Source organism: Tachyglossus aculeatus, chromosome 14 (genome assembly GCF_015852505.1).
Source record: "Tachyglossus aculeatus isolate mTacAcu1 chromosome 14, mTacAcu1.pri, whole genome shotgun sequence".
NCBI lineage: Eukaryota > Metazoa > Chordata > Mammalia > Monotremata > Tachyglossidae > Tachyglossus > Tachyglossus aculeatus.
Window position 1 is genome coordinate 59,352,819 of NC_052079.1, and position 18,125 is coordinate 59,370,943.

The 18,125-nt window shown below is 62.2% G+C and overlaps 2 protein-coding genes across 3 annotated transcripts; one reads left to right on the top strand and one right to left on the bottom strand.

The window, feature by feature from the left end:
* Positions 1 to 2: 2 nt before the first annotated feature.
* Positions 3 to 6,288, top strand: ODF3B (outer dense fiber of sperm tails 3B). 2 transcript variants are annotated; one of them, XM_038756865.1, is made up of 7 exons: positions 3 to 81; positions 3,612 to 3,736; positions 5,046 to 5,249; positions 5,347 to 5,448; positions 5,670 to 5,791; positions 5,937 to 6,077; positions 6,202 to 6,288. In XM_038756865.1, exons 2-7 carry the CDS (start codon positions 3,628 to 3,630, stop codon positions 6,280 to 6,282), a joined length of 759 nt encoding a protein of 252 aa, XP_038612793.1. In that variant the 5' UTR covers positions 3 to 81; positions 3,612 to 3,627; the 3' UTR covers positions 6,283 to 6,288. The 2 variants fall into 2 exon arrangements, with proteins under 2 accessions (XP_038612793.1, XP_038612792.1); XM_038756864.1 differs by lacking the exon at positions 3 to 81 and having other exon boundaries at positions 3,628 to 3,736; positions 5,719 to 5,791.
* A 6,947-nt stretch (positions 6,289 to 13,235) lies between these two features.
* Positions 13,236 to 17,253, bottom strand: SYCE3 (synaptonemal complex central element protein 3). The gene is made up of 3 exons (XM_038756586.1): positions 17,222 to 17,253; positions 16,401 to 16,506; positions 13,236 to 13,544 (listed from the first exon to the last, which is right to left on the bottom strand). Exons 2-3 carry the CDS (start codon positions 16,504 to 16,506, stop codon positions 13,381 to 13,383), a joined length of 270 nt encoding a protein of 89 aa, XP_038612514.1. The 5' UTR covers positions 17,222 to 17,253; the 3' UTR covers positions 13,236 to 13,380.
* Positions 17,254 to 18,125: the final 872 nt, after the last annotated feature.

The following is an 18,125-nucleotide window of genomic DNA, read 5'->3' on the forward strand; positions in this document are numbered from 1 at the left end:
CCTGATCGCTGTTCAGAGTCCGAGACTCAGAGGCGGCCCACCCCGGGTCAAAGTGGCTGGTCGTGGAGAGAATTCAGATAGGTGTACTGCCTGCTTCTACTTTCTGAGTCTCTGCTTGTCTTCCCCTCCCCACTACTTTCTGTCTGCTTGTCTTCTCCCCGCGACTACTTTCCGAGTCTCTGCAAGTCTTCCTTTCCCCACTCCCCTCCCATCCCCACCCCCCACCTCACTAGTCTCCTGTGGCTTCTTTCCTCCCTTTCCCTGGATCTTTGATTTTTTTTGCTCCCGTCACTTCAGTCAACCCGTCAGTCAGCCTATAGGCAGCTAATAGGCAGCCCCCCCAGCCCTAGCCCCGAGCTCCCCACCCCATTCCCAGCTCCCAGCTCCCAACCCCAGCCTCGAGCCCCCCATCCCATTCCCAGCTCCCATTTTCCAGCTCCAAGGTCCCAGCTCCCCAGCCCAGCCTCCAGCCCCGAGCCTTGAGTTCGGAACCGTGAGGTCCGGCTCACCTCCACCTAGAGCCGCGACGGAGCTGGCTGGAACGACCGTCGGGGTCAGGCCGGAGAAGCGCGTTGACCCGGAGCGGCGTTCACACTACCCGGTGGCGGGGCGGGGGGCCGGGGGTGTGGGGGTAGGGGGTAGAGGGTGGGGTCTCCGGGAAGGGGTGTAGGGGGGAGAGCCCAGGCCGAGCCCCAGTCCCGGCCCGGCCCCGTTAAGCCCTGCCAGTGACCTTCCGCGAGGTGGGGACTCGGCTCGGCCCCGCCTCCGGCCGGGCATCACTCCAGTAGCTCAGAGTCCTACTCGCCGCGGGCCAACACCTCGGCAGCTGCGGGCTGGCCGGCGACAGGGACCGAGGGCAGGGCCGGAGCGGGGCCGGTTACAAGCCCCTGGGGGGCTTCCGCAAGCTCCGTGGGTACTCACTACACAATAATAATAGTAATTACGGTACTTATTCAGCGCTTACTATGTGCCAAACACTATTCTAACCCCTGGGGTAGAAACAGGTTAATCAGGTTGGACACGGTCCCTGTCCCACAAGGGACATGCACTCTTAATCCCTATTTTACAGGTGAGTTAACCGAGGCACAGAGAAATGTAGTGACTTGCCCAAGGTCACACAGCAGACATGTGGAGGAGCCGGGATTAGTCCTTCTGACTCTCAGGCTGGTGCTCTAATCCCTAAACCATGCTGCAATCGATTGATTGTGGATTGGGACCGGGGCGGTTCCATTAATGGTATTTATTGTGCGTTTACGACACTTAGGTACATTACCATAATTCGCTTATTTATATTGTCTGCCTCCCCCTCTAGACTGTAAGCTCCTTGTAGCCAGGGAACGTATCTACCAGCTCTGTTGTGTTGTACTCTCCCAAGCGCTTAGTGCAGTGCTTTGCACACAATCAAGTGCTCAATAAATATTAATCAATCGTCAATCATATTTATTGAGCATTTACTATGTGCAGTAATTGGTTGGCTTCCTAAGGGCAGGGCCTCCTGACTTCTAAATTTATCCCCTCTCTTCCTAAACACACTTTTGGCCCACTTTTCCTCTCCCTCTGATGGCCATCTTTATCCCTCGCTCTCCAACTGCTCTTTCCCCTTTTCCTTCATGCCACTCCTATCCCCCTCATCCTCTTCATCCCCAGAAAACCTTCTCTTAGCTCACAGGGACCTCCAGCTATTACACCATCTCCTCCTTCCCGGTCCTGTCCCAACTTCTCTAATGAGTTGTCTTCACTTCCCCTTCTCTAACTCCTTTTTTGACTCACCACGATCTGGTTTCAACCTTCTAACGACTGCCTTCTCTTACAACCCAACCGCCCATCCTGCACCCTAATCCTCCTCGACCTCTCGGCTGCCTTTGTCCCTGTGGACCACCCCTTCTCCCGGAAACACTATGGACTGGCTGATTCTGCCCCAGCCGAGCTGGGGATGCCTGGAATTAAGGACACAGTTCTTTCCTTGGAGACCCTGGAGTCTTAGGACAGGACACCCGGAGTAGGAAGTGGAGTTGAGGGCGGGCGGGGCGGGGGGGGGGGGGGCAAACATGTCCTGTCCCCACAATCCCATCTCACCAGCACCCCTTCATGGGCCAACAAGCTGGCAGGGCCTGGGGTCTCTTCAGACCCGTTCCTGGTGGGGGAGGGGCCCCTGGTCACCCCCTGACGAGGTGAGCCCACTGCAGCATGGCCTGGTGATAGAGCACCGGCCTGGGGGTCAGAAGGACCTGGGTTCTAATCCCAGCTCCACCACGTAGCTGCTAAATGACCTTGGGCGAGTCACTTCACTTCTCTGTGCTCAGTCACCTCATCTATAAAATGGAGATTAAGACTGTGCCCACCATGGACTGTGTCCAACCTGATTTGCTTATATCTACCCCAGCGCTTAGTATAATGTCTGGCACATAGTAAGCATTTAACAAATACCGTAATTATAATAATAATTATATAATTATAATATAGTAAGAAGAATCAGATTTAGCCTCCCTCGCTCCAGCCTGGAGGAAGTGGTCTGCCTTGAGGGGATGGGGAGCTGGTTCCCGCCCCCACCCCTCCCCGGGGCCCAAGGTTAACTTCGGGAGGATGATCAGTGAATCTTATTATCAATCCGCTACTGCTATTTATTGAGCGTTTGCTATGTGCAGGGCACTGTACTAAGTGCTTGGGAGCCCAAAGAAGCCCCAGTGGTGAGAGGGGGGCCCTGGCTGTCTCGCTCCAAAGCCCTCGGCCCTTCTTCTGCGGCCCGCAGGTTGGGCCCGGGCCGGGGGCGGGGTTGGGGTGGACACACCCGCCCCGTTGCCGGGCGGCGGGACGCGGAGGGTGGCCGGGAGGCGGGTCAGGGAATCGGGCTCAGCTGCTGCCAGTCCCGGCCAGCTCTTCCGCTCCACTCTGCTGGTGGCCGCAGCAGGTTAGTGTCCAGGCCAGCCCGCTCCCGGGAGAATTCCCTCTATGCCCATCTCTGGCCCTCTAGACCTAGCCAACTCTCATTCTCTCTCGTTGCCTTTGACCGTCTCGCTCCCTGTCTCTGGAGGGGTCTCCGACTATCTCTGTCTACCTTTCACAGTCCCTGACCAACTCTCTCGCTGTCTCTTCCCATCTCCAGTCATCTCTATCCATCTCTCACTCGTTCTGGCTGGTTCTCTCATCGTCTCTAGCTCTCACTGTCTTTCTCGCAAGCTCTGACCGACCCTCGCTATCTCTAGATGTGTCTCTGGCTGTGCTCGACTATTTTGATCCATCCCTCACTATCTCTGGACTTCTTTCTCCCTGACTTCCACCATCTCTGTTCATCTCTCACTGTCTCTGGCTCTCTCTCTCTCTCGCTGCCTCTGAAGCTCTGCTCGCTCACTGATGGTCCCTTTCAGGGTGGGTGAGTGAGTGGGGGCGGGAGGGGCGGGGGGGCTGTCAGGCAGTTTTGCCCCTTCTCCCTCCCAAACGAGCTGTTTGTTGTCCCGACGCCACGGAAACCTGGTGGGGGCGGGTCCGGGCCAGCCGCCTCTCCCCGTCCCCTTCCACGGCCGGCGCTGCCCGCTGGAGGAAAGGGGGGCGGGGGGAGGAGCGAGGGGAGAGTGAGGCCCGCGTGGGGAGGGTCCTTGCCATCCCGTCCCCAGGTGCCTCCGCCTCGCCATGGGCACGGATATCTGGATCGGGACGTGGCGGCCCCACCGGCCCCGGGGCCCCATCGCCGCCCTCTACGGCAGCCCCGGACCCAAGTACTTGCTGCCGCCCAGTACAGGTACCGGGGACAGTTCGGAGGAGGGACGGGGCGGGGGACGGACGGAGGATGGAACTCCCTCCCTCCTCAACTCCCACAATCACTCTCCCCTCCTTCAAAGCTTTACTGAAGGCACACCTCCTCCAAGAGGCCTTCCCAAACTGTCCCATTTTTCCTCATCTCCCACTCCCTTCTGCGTCGCCCTGACTTGCTCCCTTTTCTCTTCTCCCTCTCCCCGCCCTAAAACACGTATGTACCTATCTGCCATTTTATTTATTTATATTGATATCTGTTTATTTGTATTGATGTCTGTCTCCCCCGCTCCATCCCCGCCAGACTGTGAGCTCGCTGTGGGCAGGGATTGTCTCTCTTTATTGCTGTATTCGGGGACTCAGAAGGTCATGGGTTCTAATCCCGACGCCACCACATGTCTGCTATGTGGCCTTGGGCAAGTCTCTTCACTTCTCTGTGCTCCAGTTCCCTCATCTGTAAAATGGGGATTGAGACTGTGAGTCCTACGTGGGACAGGGACTGTGTCCAACTCGATTTGGCCCACGTCCTCCCCCTGGCCTGGAATGTCCTCCCTCCACACATCCGCCAAGCTAGCTCTCTTCCTCCCTTCAAAGCCCCATTGAGAGCTCACCTCCTCCAAGAGGCCTTCCCAGACTGAGCCCCCCTTTTTCCTCTCCTCCTCCCCATCCCCTCACCCTACCTCCTTCCCCTCCCCACAGCACCTGTATATGTTTGTACAGATTTATTACTCTATTTTACTTGTACATATTTACTATTCTATTTATTTTGTTAACGATGTGCATTTAGATTTAATTCTATTTGTTCTGACGACTTGACACCTGTCCACATGTTTTGTTTTGTTTTCCGTCTCCCCCTTCTAGATTGTGAGCCCGTTGTCGCGTAGGGACCGTCTCTGTATGTTGCCGACTTGTACTTCCCAAGCGCTTAGTACAGTGCTCTGTGCACATTTTGCTTGTATTCATTCATTCAATCGTATTTATTGAGCGCTCACTGTGTGCAGAGCATTGCACTAAGCGCTTGGAAAGTACAATTCAGCAATTCACCCCAGTGCTTAGTACAGTGTTTGGCACATAGTAAGCGCTCAAGAAATACGATCGAATGAATGAATGGCTGAATGAATGACGGGGCTGGGGGAAGGGAAAGGAGGGAGAGGAGGGTAAGGACGGGGACGGGGCGAGGGGAGTAGTCGGGAGGACAAGAGGGAGGAGGGGACCGGGAAAGAGGCGGGGGGTGCCGCAGGTGAGGAAAGAGGGGTGGCGCGGGCGATCCGGTCCTCCTGGCATTTCCTTCCCCACAGGACACCCCCTGCACGACCCCACCCGCGCCCGCGCTCCCGCCTTCAGCTTCGGCTGGCGGCTGCCGCCTCGGGACCAGCCCCGCAGCCCGGGCCCCGCCTACCTGCTCCCCGCGCGCCTCACCGTGCGGGGCCGCGACGGCGCCGCGGCCTTCTCCATCCACGGGCGGCCCCGCGCCCCGCCCACCTTCCGGACCCCGGGCCCGGGTCAGCGCCGGACCCGCGCCTCGCCCTGCCCGCGGCCCCCTCCCCCGCCATCCTCCGCCCTGTGCAGCCCCTGACCGGCGCCCCTGCCGCCCCTCAGGCTCCTACTCCCCAGAGCGGGCCGCCCCCTTCGCCTACCCTCGCCCCCCGGGACACTCCATGGCCGCGAGGACCCGCGACTTTCAGACCGACCAGACCCCTGGTGAGATTCCGCCTGGTGCTCCCGGCTCCGAACAGCCCCTCGGCCCCCTCTCCCTCTCCGGCCCCTGGCAGGCCCGTCCCCTCGACATTCCCCGGCCCTCGGCAGACTTCTTCCCAGCGCCCGGCCCCCGGCAGGTCCCTCCCCTCGGGCCCCCCGGACCCCCTCTCGCCCCCGCGGGTCCCGACCCCCGCCTTCCGGGACCGGTTCCCTGGCGCCCGCAGGCCCCGCGGCCTACTCGCCCCCTGCTATGCTGGGTCCCCGCTTGGTCAGCAAGGTGTCGGCTCCCAACTACTCCCTGTACGGCCGCAGCCCGGTGGGCAGCTTTTGCGAAGACTTCAGCAAGGTGAGGCAAAGGAACTCGGAGGAGCGTCTGGGGAGGGAGGCGTCTGGGGAGGGAGGCGCCTGGGGAGGGAGGCGCCTGGGGAGGGAGGCGGGTGGGGCCCCCGGGCCCCCTCCCGCGCCTACCGCCTGCCCCTCTGGCCCCGCAGACCCCGGGCCCCTGCGCCTACCGCGTGGTGGACTCCGGCGTGTACAAGGCGCGCGCCCCGCGCTTCAGCATGCTCGCTCGGACGGCGCTGCCCGCGGACGCCACCCAGAATCCGGGCCCCGCCGCCTACAACCCCGTTCAGGTGGGGCCCCGCCTCCAGGGGTCAGCCGGCCTCTGGGCGAGGTCACCGGCCGGCCGGGCTCGAGAGGCAGCGGGCAGCGGGCAGCGGGCAGCGGGCGCTCAGCCAGGGCCGTGTCTCCCCACAGCGCCGCCAGGCCCGGGGCCAGACCTTCGGGATCCGCCACTCGGAGTACGTGACGCCGCTCTTCGTGGACGTGGAGGGGTAACCTGCCCCGGTCCGGTCCGGTCCGGCCCGGCTCGACCTCCTGCAGAGGGGCCACGAAGGCCTGCCCGCCGCCAGGTAGGCCTGCGCTCTGCCTAGGACCGCCGAGGAGGCCGAGGAGGAGGGCGCTCCGCACAGCAGCCAAATCCTCGGGCCCCCGAAGTCCCCGGCTCTGTGGGCCCTCCCTCCGACCCCCCACCCTGACCCCGCCTCAGTGCCCTTCTGGAAATAAAGCCTCCGATGGCTCTCTGTCCAGGTCCTCCTTCTTCTCTTCCTCGGCTAAAGGCCAGTCCCAACCTCAGGGCCCAGGAGAACAGCATGGCTTAGTGGATAGCTCACGGGCCTGGGAATCAGGAGCTCCTGGGTTCTAATCCCGGCTCCTCCACACGTCTGCTATGTGACCTTGGGCGAGTAGAGGTCACGGGTTCGAATCCCGGCTCTGCCAGTTGTCAGCTGTATGACTTTGGGCAGGTCACTTAACTTCTCTGTACCTCAGTTCCCTCATCTGTAAAATGGAGATTAAGACTGTGAGCCCCACGTGGGACAATCTGATCACCTTGTAACCTCCCCAGCGCTTAGAACAGTGCTTTGCACATAGTAAGCGCTTAATAAATGCCATTATTATTATTATTCTCTCGGCCTCAGCTACCTCATCTGTAAAATGGGGATTAAATTATTATTATTATTATTATGGTACTTGTTAAGCACTTACTATGTGCCAAACACTGTTCTGAGCGCTGGGGTAGATACAAGGTAATCAGGTTGGACACAGTCCCGGTCCCTCATGGGGTTCACCCTCTTCATCCCCATTTTACAGATGAGGTAACTGAGGCACAGAGAAGTGACTTGCCCAAGGTCGCACCACAGACAAGTGGCAAAGCCAGAATTAGAACCCACGATCTTCGGACTCCCAGGCCCTCACTCTACCCACTAAGTCAAGCTTTTTCTCAAAGACTGTGAGCCCCACATGGGACAGAGGCTGTGTCCAACCTGGTTAACTGTATCCAACCTGATTAATGTATATCTACCCCAGCGCTTAGAACAGTGCTTGGACCATAGTAAGCGCTTAGCAAGCACTATAGTTGTAACTATTATTAAGTCAGGGGGCTCTAGAAGAAACCAGTTGCCCAAGCCCGGGCTGCTCCACCTTAAGAAGCGGGGTGGGACTCCCCCGTTCACAAAGCCAGGGCTCTGTCAGCTGGGTGCCACTCAATCGGTCCCTGGGGAAGAAGGAGACGTGCCAAATGGGATTCAGTGACCCTTGCTCGCCAGCATGGGTCTGGGCGCTAGAATTCCTGGGTCTGTCCCTGTCCGACAGTTAAGACCCCCGGGGATTGGGGTCTTCAGCTGCTCCCTCTGACCCCGCCCAGAGGAAGAGATGAGGGAGGTGGTCCGAGGAGGGCGGAGGAGGTGGAGGGGAAGGTAAGGGGGCAGGGGGCCATCAAGGAGAGCAAAACCTCTCCATCCTGGTCCAGCACATTTCCCTTGGAGCCGGACCTCCCCAAAGCTGGGCCTGCCCACGGCTCCCCGCTGCCCGGCGCTCCCAGCACCCCGAGATCGTTCCCCAACCGCCGATATCAGAAGCCACTTTCTCTGGTTTCTGGAAACTGCATCGCATTTCAACGCAGCGCGATCGGTCGCTTGCTCCAGTCACCTTTAACCATTTCCCTGCCTGTGCCTAGAAATAGACTTCCCACTCCGCCCTGCTCCGGGATCCCCTCTCTGCCCTGACCTCCTTTCCTTCCCCTCCCCTCTTTCCCTTCTCTGTTCTGCTCTCTTCTCCCCTCCGTGCCCTGCCCTCTTCTCTCCTCTCCTTCCATACCCTTCCCTCTACCCCGTCCTACCCTCTCCTCCCCTCCCTCTCTGTCCAGCCTTCTCTTCCCCTCCATGCCCTGCCCTCTCCTCCCTGTCCTGACCTCTCGTCCCCTGACCGGGGCCGGACCAGACCCGGCTGACTCGGCCCTGCGAGGCTCCTGGTGCTCCTGCTCCCGCCCGGGGATTGTTCATTAGGAGGAGCGGAAGCAGGAGGGCGGGAGACTGAGCCCTAGTTCCGCACCCCGGAACCCTTCAAAGTGCTGCCTCCAGCTCCTTCATCATCATCAATCCTATTTATTGAGCGCTTACTGTGCGCAGGGCACTGTACTAAGCGCTTAGTACAGCTCCTTCCGTCCACACTCACCCCCTGCCCAGCACCACTCCCTCTGGGTGACCGGGGCGAGCAGGGATAGCGGGTAACCCTCAGTCTGGCCTCGATGCCACCTTAACAAGCTGGCGACGGGTGGGCATTGAGCCACTGCCCCTCCTCACAGAGCAGCAGCGCAGCGCAGCTCAGAACAGTCCGACGGGCACCTGGGGCAGATCTCCTGTCGCGTCTGCAGCCTCGGGGAGCGGGTGGGTTAGACTTCCCGGGGGCCTGGTCGCTTTAGGGGTGGGAACCATCTTGTGTCGCCCGCTGTCCCCCTAGCCCCGAGCGCCTGGCCCCCAGCCCTTCGCCAGGACCCCTTGGCCATCACTCGCCCACCATGACGTCCAACGTCTCGGACGCGGATGGCCCCGGGGACGGCGGGAGCGCGGTGGTGACCACGGCGCAGACCATGCTGGCACTGGCCATCCTCGCGGCCACCGCCCTGGCCTTCCGCTGGCTGGGCCTCGGCCAGGACCCGACGGCGGCGGCGGCGGCGGGAGAAAGAGGTCCCCAGGCCGGTCGGGCTAAGGCGGCTCAAAAAAGGCGTCCGACGGGTGAGGGCGCGAGCCAGGGCCGAGGGCGGCCGGCCGAGGCCACAGCAGGCACCAGGAGCGACCGCGCAGGGAGGGGACGGAGCCCCGAACGCCCCGGGAGCAGCGTCAGGGATTCGCCGCCCAAGGCGTCGGACAAGGTGACGAGTCGGGAGGGGGCCAACGAGCAGCCCTTTCCGAGGCGAGGGGTCGGGGGAGCCCAGGGGAACCCGCCTGCGGACCCTTGCCTCCAGACTGCGGGGGACGGGAAAGGCCCGCCCCCGCTGCCTCTTTCCCCACCTCCCTCCAGCCTGGACGACAGTGTCCCCGGGAACCGGATTTGGGAGGCCAGGCGGAAGGCGGAGAGTGAGGATCGGGGCTGGGGCCGGGCCCGGGGCCGGGAACGGGACCGGGACCGGGGCCGGGGCCGGGAACGCGGTCGGGACCGGATCCGAGCCGTCGGTGCCAAACCGCAAGCTGATCCGGGAGCAGAAGGCGCCGGGGAACCCGATCCGTGGTCGGGCACTGGCCGCCCTGGGGAGGCGGGGGCTGAGGTCCGCAGGCCCCCGAGCGGTCCGGGGTCGCTGCCCACGCTGAGCTCTGAGCCGCTGCCGGTCCCCGTTGGGGGAAGCGCTCTCCTCCGGCTCCCCCGGACCCGCCCGCCGGGAGCCGGAGGCCAAAGGCTCAGCCCCGGGGCTCTGGGCTCCGACACCTCCAAGGGAGACCCGCCCCCTCCCCTCCCAAGGTCTCAGCCCCCCGCCAGGGGTTCGGAGGGGGCGGCTCGAAGCAGCGGTGGGGAGCGGCGGGGAGCCCAGGCTGGGGGAGGCGGGATCCCAGAGGGAGCCCCCCCAGGCCGAACGGCCCGGCTCGCAGAGGGCAGGGAATCGGGCCCGCAGAGCCACGTTGGAGTCCAGGCTTGGCCCTGGGGGGGTTGGAGCCTCCCTTCCAGCGGCAGCTTCAGCCACGCGTTCGCCGCCCCCCGCCCCGCCGCGGAGCAGCCGCCCAGGGGCCTCGGAGGCGCCCTCGGGGGGCCAAGGGCCCCGGGGTCAGCCCCGCCCTCCCTCCGCGGCCTCCCCGGGGTCCCCTCGGCCCCTCTGAAGGCTGGAGCGGGCGAGGACGGGGTCCGGCCGGAACTGCGGGCGAGCAAGCCGGGGCCACCCGCGCCTTCTCCACACGGTGCCGGCCACCGTCCCCAGCTCGCCCAGGGGCCTCCGAGGGGAGGCTCTGGGCGCTACAGCCCCGGCCCCGGTACAAAGAGGGACCCCTGCCCCGTGGCCCCGCCCGGCGGGGAGGGCCCCAGCGGAGCGCGCAGGGGAGAGGAAGCAGTCGGAGCCGGCGTGGGGGCCGGGCCGGGCCGGGGACGGGGAGGTGGAGAGACAAAGAGGGACGGCCAGATGGGGAGGCGGGAGGCGGACGGGGAGCGGCCCAGGCCCCCGGCCGGCCCCGTCGGAAGGGGCGCTGCCAACCGGGAAGAAGGGGCTCCTCCCTGCGCCCACGGAGCCGCCGCCCGGAGCCTCCTCCGGGGCCAGCCCGCCCTGGTCGGCGGCGGGGAGGGGCGGCCCCCGGGAGGCTGGGCTGGGCTGACGGCGATGGTGCTGCGCAGTCACCCCTTCCCGGCTCCCTCGGATCCGCCGCCCTCCCCGCCGGGCCCGGCCGCCCCCGGCCGCTCGGAGGGCCGCGGTCCGGGCCGTCCCCCCGGCGGGGACCCCGAGCGCCGGCCCCGGCCGGGCCGCCTCGCTTCCAGCTGGGACCCGCTGGCCCGGGCCCCGGGGACGGAGCGGCGGCCGAGCCGGGGCCCGGAGCGGTCCGGGGGGCTGCCCCCGAGCCGCCGACCGCCGGGACGGGGGGGAGCCGAGGAGTCGGGCCGGCTCCGCTTCAGCCGGTCACCTCGCCCCCGGCCGACGCCCGGCTGGCAGAGGTCCCCGCGGGACAGCCCGGGCCCGGGTCCCCGATCCAAGCACAGCGCCCAGCCAGCCCCGGGCCGGGCCGGGGGCGGGAACGGGAGCGGACAAGGGAGCGGGGCCGGGGCCGGGGCCGGGGCCGGGGCCGGGCCCGGGGCCGGGGCCGAGGCCGGCCGGGGCCGCCCCAGGAAGCTCAGCATGTGCGCGATCGCGGAGAACCCGGAGCTCAGGGTCGGCCAGGCCGGGGCGGGGGCCGCGCCACCGGCGGCGCTGGCCCACGCGCGGGCCCCCCTGGACCTCGGGGGCTGCCTGGAGGCGCTGGCCCGGGCCCAGAAGCACCGGCGGCCCGAGCTGGCCGCCGAAGCCTACGCGGTGATGAGCGACAACTTCCTCCGCGTGCTGAGCGACGCCCCGCTGTACCGCCAGCTGGGCGGCGCCGCCCGAGAGCGCATCCTGGCCCTGCGGACGGCCCGCGGGCGGGCGGTCCTGGGCGTGCTGGCGCTGCCCAGCGGGGCCGGGCCGGGGGCCCCGCCGGAGCCGCCCGCCCAGCTCCACGTCCTGGAGCCGGGCGCGGCCGCGTGGCGCCCGCTGACCCCGGTGCCCGCCGAGGCGCCCCTGCGCGGCTGCGGCCTGTGCACGCTGCACAATTACCTGTTCCTGGCCGGGGGCGTCCGGGGCTCCGGCCCCGGCGCCGTCTGCTCCGACCAGGTCTTCTGCTACAACCCGCTGACGGGCATCTGGAGCCAGCTGCGGCCCATGCGACAGGCCCGGGCCCAGCTGAAGCTGGTCGGTCTGGACGGGCAACTGTACGCCATCGGCGGCGAGTGTCTCTACACCGTGGAGCGCTACGACCCGCGCACGGACAGCTGGGCCTTCCGCGCCCCTCTGCCCGCCGGCACCTTCGCCGTGGCCCACGAGGCCGTGGCCTGCCGCGGGGACATCTACGTCACCGGGGGCCACCTCTTCTACCGGCTGCTGCGGTACAGCCCGGGCCCGGACGCCTGGGAGGAGTGCCCCTACAGCGCCAGCCACCGGCGCTCCAGCGACATCGTGGCCCTGGGCGGCTTCCTGTACCGCTTCGACCTGCTGCGCGGGGTCGGGGCCGCCGTGCTGCGCTTCAACACGGTCACGCGCAGCTGGAGCGAGGCCACGCCGCTGCCCCTGCCGCTGCCCCTGCCCCTGCCCCTGCCCCTGTCGCCGCCGCCGCCCCCGCCCCCGCCCCCGGCCGTGCCCCCGCGGGAGCCGGTCCCGCCCCCGCGGGCCCCGCCCCCGTCCTGGCCCCCGCGGGAGCCGATCCTGCCCCCGCGGGCCGCGGCCCCGCTGCGCTGCGCCGTGCTGGGCGGCTCCATCTACTGCCTCAACGCGCAGCTGACCGCCCGGCTCTCCCTGGCCGACGGCGCGGCCCGCTTCCAGGAGGACGAGCGGCTGCCGGCCTTCTCGCTGGCCGGCAGGGCCTCGCTCAACCCCTTCGTCTTGACCCTGCCCTCTCCGACCCCGCTGCAGACCCCACTGTGAGCGGCGGCTGGACCGAGTCGACGACGGGGGGTGGGGAGGGGGGGCTGAGTCGCCGAGGGCCCCCGGAGCCACGCTCCCCCTGCCCGAATCCCTCCCTCCCCTCCTCCCCTCCTTCTGCGTCCCCATCCCTTCCCCCCTCTGCTCAGGGGGCAGCTCCACCCGCCCTCTCCCCCACTGACGAGCCTGTAGCTGGGGGGCTGAAACTGGCTGTTCCTCAGCTCCGGCGGCCCAGGCTGGAGGGGGCGGGGCGGGGCGGGGCGGGGAGGTGACGTTTAGAGGAGGCCGGTGGCCACCCTAGGGAGCCACCTGCAGAGCAGCGAGGGAGAATCGTCAGCCAGCAGCTGGCCGGGGCGACAGCCGACAGCCGACAGCCAAGATACGGGTGACGGCAGAGGTAGGGGGTGATCTGTCCCAGCCCTGATGTCACCCAGGGCCCATCTCCTTCCTGTGTCCCTCAAGGGGCCGAGGCCATCCAATAATAAGCAAACTCCCATCTTGGCTACGCCAGCGCTCTGAAAACCCCCTCCCGCCTCCCCATTCTCACCCATCCTGGGACCCACCTCGACTTACCCTACGCTCTGACCAATTCACCACTCTCCTTCCACCACGACACCTCCCTCTACTAGCTACCCCGGGAGCTTCTGTTTAGAGTCCAGCGTGACCCTCCTCCACGGAGCCCTCTTCAAATGCCGTTCAGAGCCCAGCAGGCTCCAGACATCGAATAAATGTGAACCCTTCTCCGATTGCTGCCTGTCTACCCCCACCTTCTAGTTCCTCTAAAGAAACAGGCGATCCAGTTGATACAGGAAAAAGTGAGATGCCATCATTTTAAGCTTGAAAAGATATTTATAGGCAACAGCTCTTGTTTTTAGGTGTAGTCTGTCTAGGTGCAGGTCCCAGCTTTCCAGGCCCGCGCTCTCCCAATAACTCTCTCCTGGGGACCTCCGTGGCCATGTCGAGGTGTGGCGGGCTCAGCGGGAGGGCGTGGACTTGGTCTCCTGCAGCAGCGCCTGCCAGTTCTTCTCCATCTCCTTCTTGCAGTCCAGGAAGGCGCCCTCCAGGCGTTGCAGGATGTCAGCCAGGGCCGGGTTGGTGCGGATCACCACCATGTCGTAGGCCATCCAGGTTGCTTCAACTGCAACGACCAAAGGCTGGTTAGGAAGCGGTAGCAACTGTGGTGATGGGCATCAGTGATGGCAGCAGCACTGCCTTCGGTGGGGGCAGCCTAGCCGGGGGTCGGGGAGACCGGGGGCCCTTCACCTCAGTCACTGAGTCAGCTAGTTACTCAAACTGGGGTGTTGCTTGTTCTTTCCAAATGCCACCAGTGAAGGCCAGGTGCTGCTGAATGGGGAAAACGACCACCCACCCTGGGAGGTTTTGGTTGACTCTCACCAATCACCAGAGACCTCTGGCCGACTCCCCAGGCTCATTTAGGGGTGCTCGCTGGGGCGGTATAAGGTTGGAGGCCACATGTGTAGATCCACCAACAGAAACATGTAATGATCGCATCTACGAAGAGCCCTACTCTGTTCAGAGCACTGTGTTATGCACTGGTAAAGAGTCCACGAATGAGAGCTAGAGAGGTCCTTGGCCCTCAAGGCGTTCGCAGTCTAGGAACATAGAAGTGGATGGACTGGCACAATCAGACACCACCCAGTTCATCAGCTGACATTAACTGATCGCTATGAGGAACATGAGGTGTGAGAATCGTCGAGAGCCACGAGCCACAAGCCAGCCACTCTGGAACTGGACTGCCTGCCCAGGCAGCTCCAGGCCCAAAGGATTGGACCTGCAGAGGCTGACGAGTTGCTCTGCAGGGTCAGCATGTCGCCAGGAGCTGCCAGTCAGCTCGAGGATCCCTGAGATTCTGGCTAATCTGCAGCACAGAAATCCTTCCCACTCGGCCCAATGGCCAGCAGGGTCCCTGGGCACCCAAGCTGCTCCCGGCATCCTGGTGTCCTCATCAGAGGCAGTGTCCGGGGCTGGGAGGGCCTCAGGCCTTCTCCAGCGTTTCCACCAATGTCACCTGCAAGCCTCACTCAACATCAAATGTCGGGGCAGGGTCAACAGCCACGAGTTCTGGAAGGCAGAGAGCTCAGCGGCATCGAAGAAATAGAGCAATTCAGCTTTGCCAGGCGGGGCGTGTGAGGTGACACCACAGGACATACAAGGAGTTAGTGTGTGGTGAGCCAATGTCAGGGGACTATAAGGAGGAAAGAAGACACACTTTAAGAACTCAGTGAGGCAAAACTCCACACACACCAGCCGGGCCATGGCCTGCCAGGAGTCACTGTGGCAGACAGACCTGCCGTGCTGCTGACAGTAAGGGTTGGCAGCCTCAGGTAGAGTGGAAGTTTCTGAAAGAATGAAGGCAGGAGGTAGAAAAGAAAGCAGTGCCAGGCATTGAAGATAGCAAATGCAACCTTCACAGGGCCCAGAAGGAATAAACACTCAGTACTCCTGACTGATTGATTGATGATTGAAGGGGGCATCCCATCTGTAGACACGAATAAATCCTCACCCACAGCAACGTCGCTTCAAACCCAAAGAAAAATGCTTTAGATCCCCGGCCCTAGCTGCTAGGGGAAATTTATAACTCAGGCTTTCAGGGAACTTGCAGCTTAAAGAGGGATTCAAGCAAATTTCAGGGGGTTCTCCTGAGCTGGTAGAAGGGAGGCAGCATGGCCTAGCAGAAAGAGCTTGGGGCTGTGAGTCAGGAGAAACTGATTCTAATCCTGCTCACTGCTGCCTTACTTTGAGCTCACTGTGGGAAGGGAATGTGTCTGTTCATTGTTAAACTGTACTCTCCCAAGCACTTAGTATAGTGCCTTACACACAGTAAGTGCTCAATAAATACAGTTGAATGAATGAATGACCTTGGACAAGTCAATTAATTTCTCTATGCAAATTTCCTCATCCATAAAATGGGGATTAAAACACCATTTTCTCTTTTCCTCTTAGACTATGAGTCCCATCCAGGATGGGAACTGACCTATCTGATGGTCCTGCAACTATCCCAGCACCCGTCACAGTGCGTGGCACGCAGAAAACCCAGAATAAATATTTTTAAAAAGGAAAGAAGAATAATGGGGGAAGGGGTCATGTTACCCGGAACCAAATTGGAGGGAAAGAAAATAAAAGGCTCCACACCAATCTGTAAAACAGAGGAAGAGCAGCAGGAAGAGATTGCAAGCAGGCAAAGACATGGCCAAAACAGTCAATTTCAGAGGCTACAACCCCCAAAGATGGAGGAGAGACAGAACCCTGGGGAAGGTTTTTTTTTTTTTTAATTACCCCCAGTGCTCACAGGCAGTTGGAAGCCCCGGCCAATGGGCCACAGAACTGAACCTGGAAGCCCAGGGGGATGGGATCTTGCCTTCTTCTGTTGGTCCAACAGATGAAGGTTAAAAGTGGCCCTGTTCTAGCTGCAGGACGTGGGGACGATTGAGGGACAACACTGAGAGAAGTGGATGTCCCTCAAGATGACCTCCAGGCTGGTGGCGGGTGGGAAGATGGGGCAGGATGCCAGGGATCAAAATCTTGGTTGTAGCCCTAGCGATGGAGGCAATATTCACAAGACAAAACCTGGCACATCAGCAAACGGCCCGGGGCAGCCCCCTACACCAGCCTCAATGGAAAACACGGCACCAAGGAATATTTGACACACAGTACGTACTTAACAAATACAGTGATAATAGTAGTAGTAATAATAATAATAATAACAGCCCCACCTCACCACAGCTGGGGTTCAGGGGACACTGGCTCCATCCCCCCCACAGCTGGGCCCCAAGGGACCCCCGACCTCCACCTCCATCTTGGGGCCAGGGGTCACCGGTTCCACTGCCCTCGCAATTAAGACCCGGGGGGCCCAAACCCCGACATACGGTTGGGGTCCGGGAGGAATTGACTCTCACAGTCCCCAAAGCTGGGATCCAGGGGGCATTGGGCCCCCATTGCACCCCACCGGTGCCGGCCGAGTGCTCTGCCCTACCTGAAATCTTTTCCATCTCTTCCAGCAGGTTTTCCAGGTCTCGGTTCAGGTCGGACAGTGATTTCGGCATGTTGTAGCTCCGTTGGCCGGGGTCTGTCTCGGCCATCTGCACAGGGACAAGCAGGGGCAGGGGCAGGGGCAGGGAGTAAGGGGGCCTGGACAAGCAGGGGCAGGGGCAGGGGCAGGGGCAGGGAGTAAGGGGGCCTGGCTCTCCGGACCCACAGCCATAACCATCGGCGTCCAACGTCTCTCCCCGCGCCCTGGACTCTGGGGACTCCCGACAGGTAAAGTCGGCTTTGGGGATCGGGCGATGGGGCGACGGGGGTCACGGGGGCCTCGCTATGGTTGTACATATTTATTACTCTATTTATTTATTTATTATTTATTTATTTTACTTGTACATATCTATCCTATTTATTTTATTCTGTTAGTATGTTTGGTTTTGTACTCTGTCTCCCCCTTTTAGACTGTGAGCCCACTGTTGGGTAGGGACTGTCTCTATATGTTGCCAATTTGTACTTCCCAAGCGCTTGGTACAGTGCTCTGCAAATAGTAAGCGCTCAATAAATACGATTGATGATGATGGCGGGGTGACAGGGCGGCTGGGTTGGGGGAGATGGAGTGACAGGGCGGCGAGGCGGATGACAGGCCAGGGGCGGGGAGACGGCCGAGGCTCAGCCCTGCTTCTCGTTGGACAAGAGGGGGCGGAGGCAGCGAAGGGGCGGGCTTCCCGCCGGGCTTCCACACGTCTCCACATAAAGAGAACGAGCCCCCGCCCCGCCCCGCCCCGCCCCGCCCCGCCCCGCCCCCTTCTCCTTTACCTCCTTCTTCCCGCCAGAACTGGCTCGGCCCCGCCCCCACCCCCCCGCCGCCCGCGCGCCGGGACCGTTAGGCTCGCGCCGCTGGGCCGGGCGGGGCACGTGACCTCGCCTCGCACTCACCCGGATGTGGGGCTGAACGCCGGGCAGTTGCCATGGTGACCGAGGAGGTGACGGAGATGGCGTATGATCGAGATCGTGTGACTGAGGCTGCGTCGGGTTAGGATCAATCAATCAATCGTATTTACGGAGCGCTTACTGTGTGCAGAGCACTGGATTAAGCGCTTGGGAAGTCCAAGTTGGCGACATGGAGAGACAGTCCCTACCCAACAGTGGGCTCACAGTCCAGAAGGGGGAGACAGAGAACAGAACCAAACATATGAACAAAATAAAATAAATAGAATAGATATGTACAACTAAAATAGAGTAATAAATATGTACAAACGTATCATCATCATCATCAATCGTATTTATTGAGCGCTTACTATGTTCAGAGCACTGTACTAAGCGTTTGGGAAGTACAAATTGGCAACATATAGAGACAGTCTCTACCCAACAGTGGGCTCACAGTCTAAAAGGGGGAGACAGAGAACAAAACCAAAAATACTAACAAAATAAAATAAGTAGAATAGATATGTACAAGTAAAATAAATAGAGTAATAAATATGTACAAACATATATACATGTATACAGGTGCTGTGGGGAAGGGAAGGAGGTAAGACGGTGGGGATGGAGAGGGGGACGAGGCTCAGTCTGGGAAGGCCTCCTGGAAGAGGTGCGATTGAATTGAATTGGGACAGCCGGAGAATCCCCACGTGGATGTAGGGGAGCAGCGTGGCTCGGTGGAAAGAGCCTGGGCTTTGGAGTCAGAGGTCATGGGTTCAAATCCCAGCTCTGCCAACTGTCA

Excerpts from the sequence above, each read along its gene's own strand:
- SYCE3 (XM_038756586.1), bottom strand. The coding sequence starts at position 16,506 with ATGGCCGAGACAGACCCCGGCCAACGGAGCTACAACATGCCGAAATCA. Across the intron at positions 13,545-16,400 it reads AGAGATGGAAAAGATTTCAG|TTGAAGCAACCTGGATGGCC; the intron begins GTAGGGCAGAGC and ends TGGTCGTTGCAG.
- ODF3B (XM_038756865.1), top strand. The coding sequence starts at position 3,628 with ATGGGCACGGATATCTGGATCGGGACGTGGCGGCCCCACCGGCCCCGG. Across the intron at positions 3,737-5,045 it reads CTTGCTGCCGCCCAGTACAG|GACACCCCCTGCACGACCCC; the intron begins GTACCGGGGACA and ends CCTTCCCCACAG. Across the intron at positions 5,792-5,936 it reads TTTGCGAAGACTTCAGCAAG|ACCCCGGGCCCCTGCGCCTA; the intron begins GTGAGGCAAAGG and ends CTGGCCCCGCAG.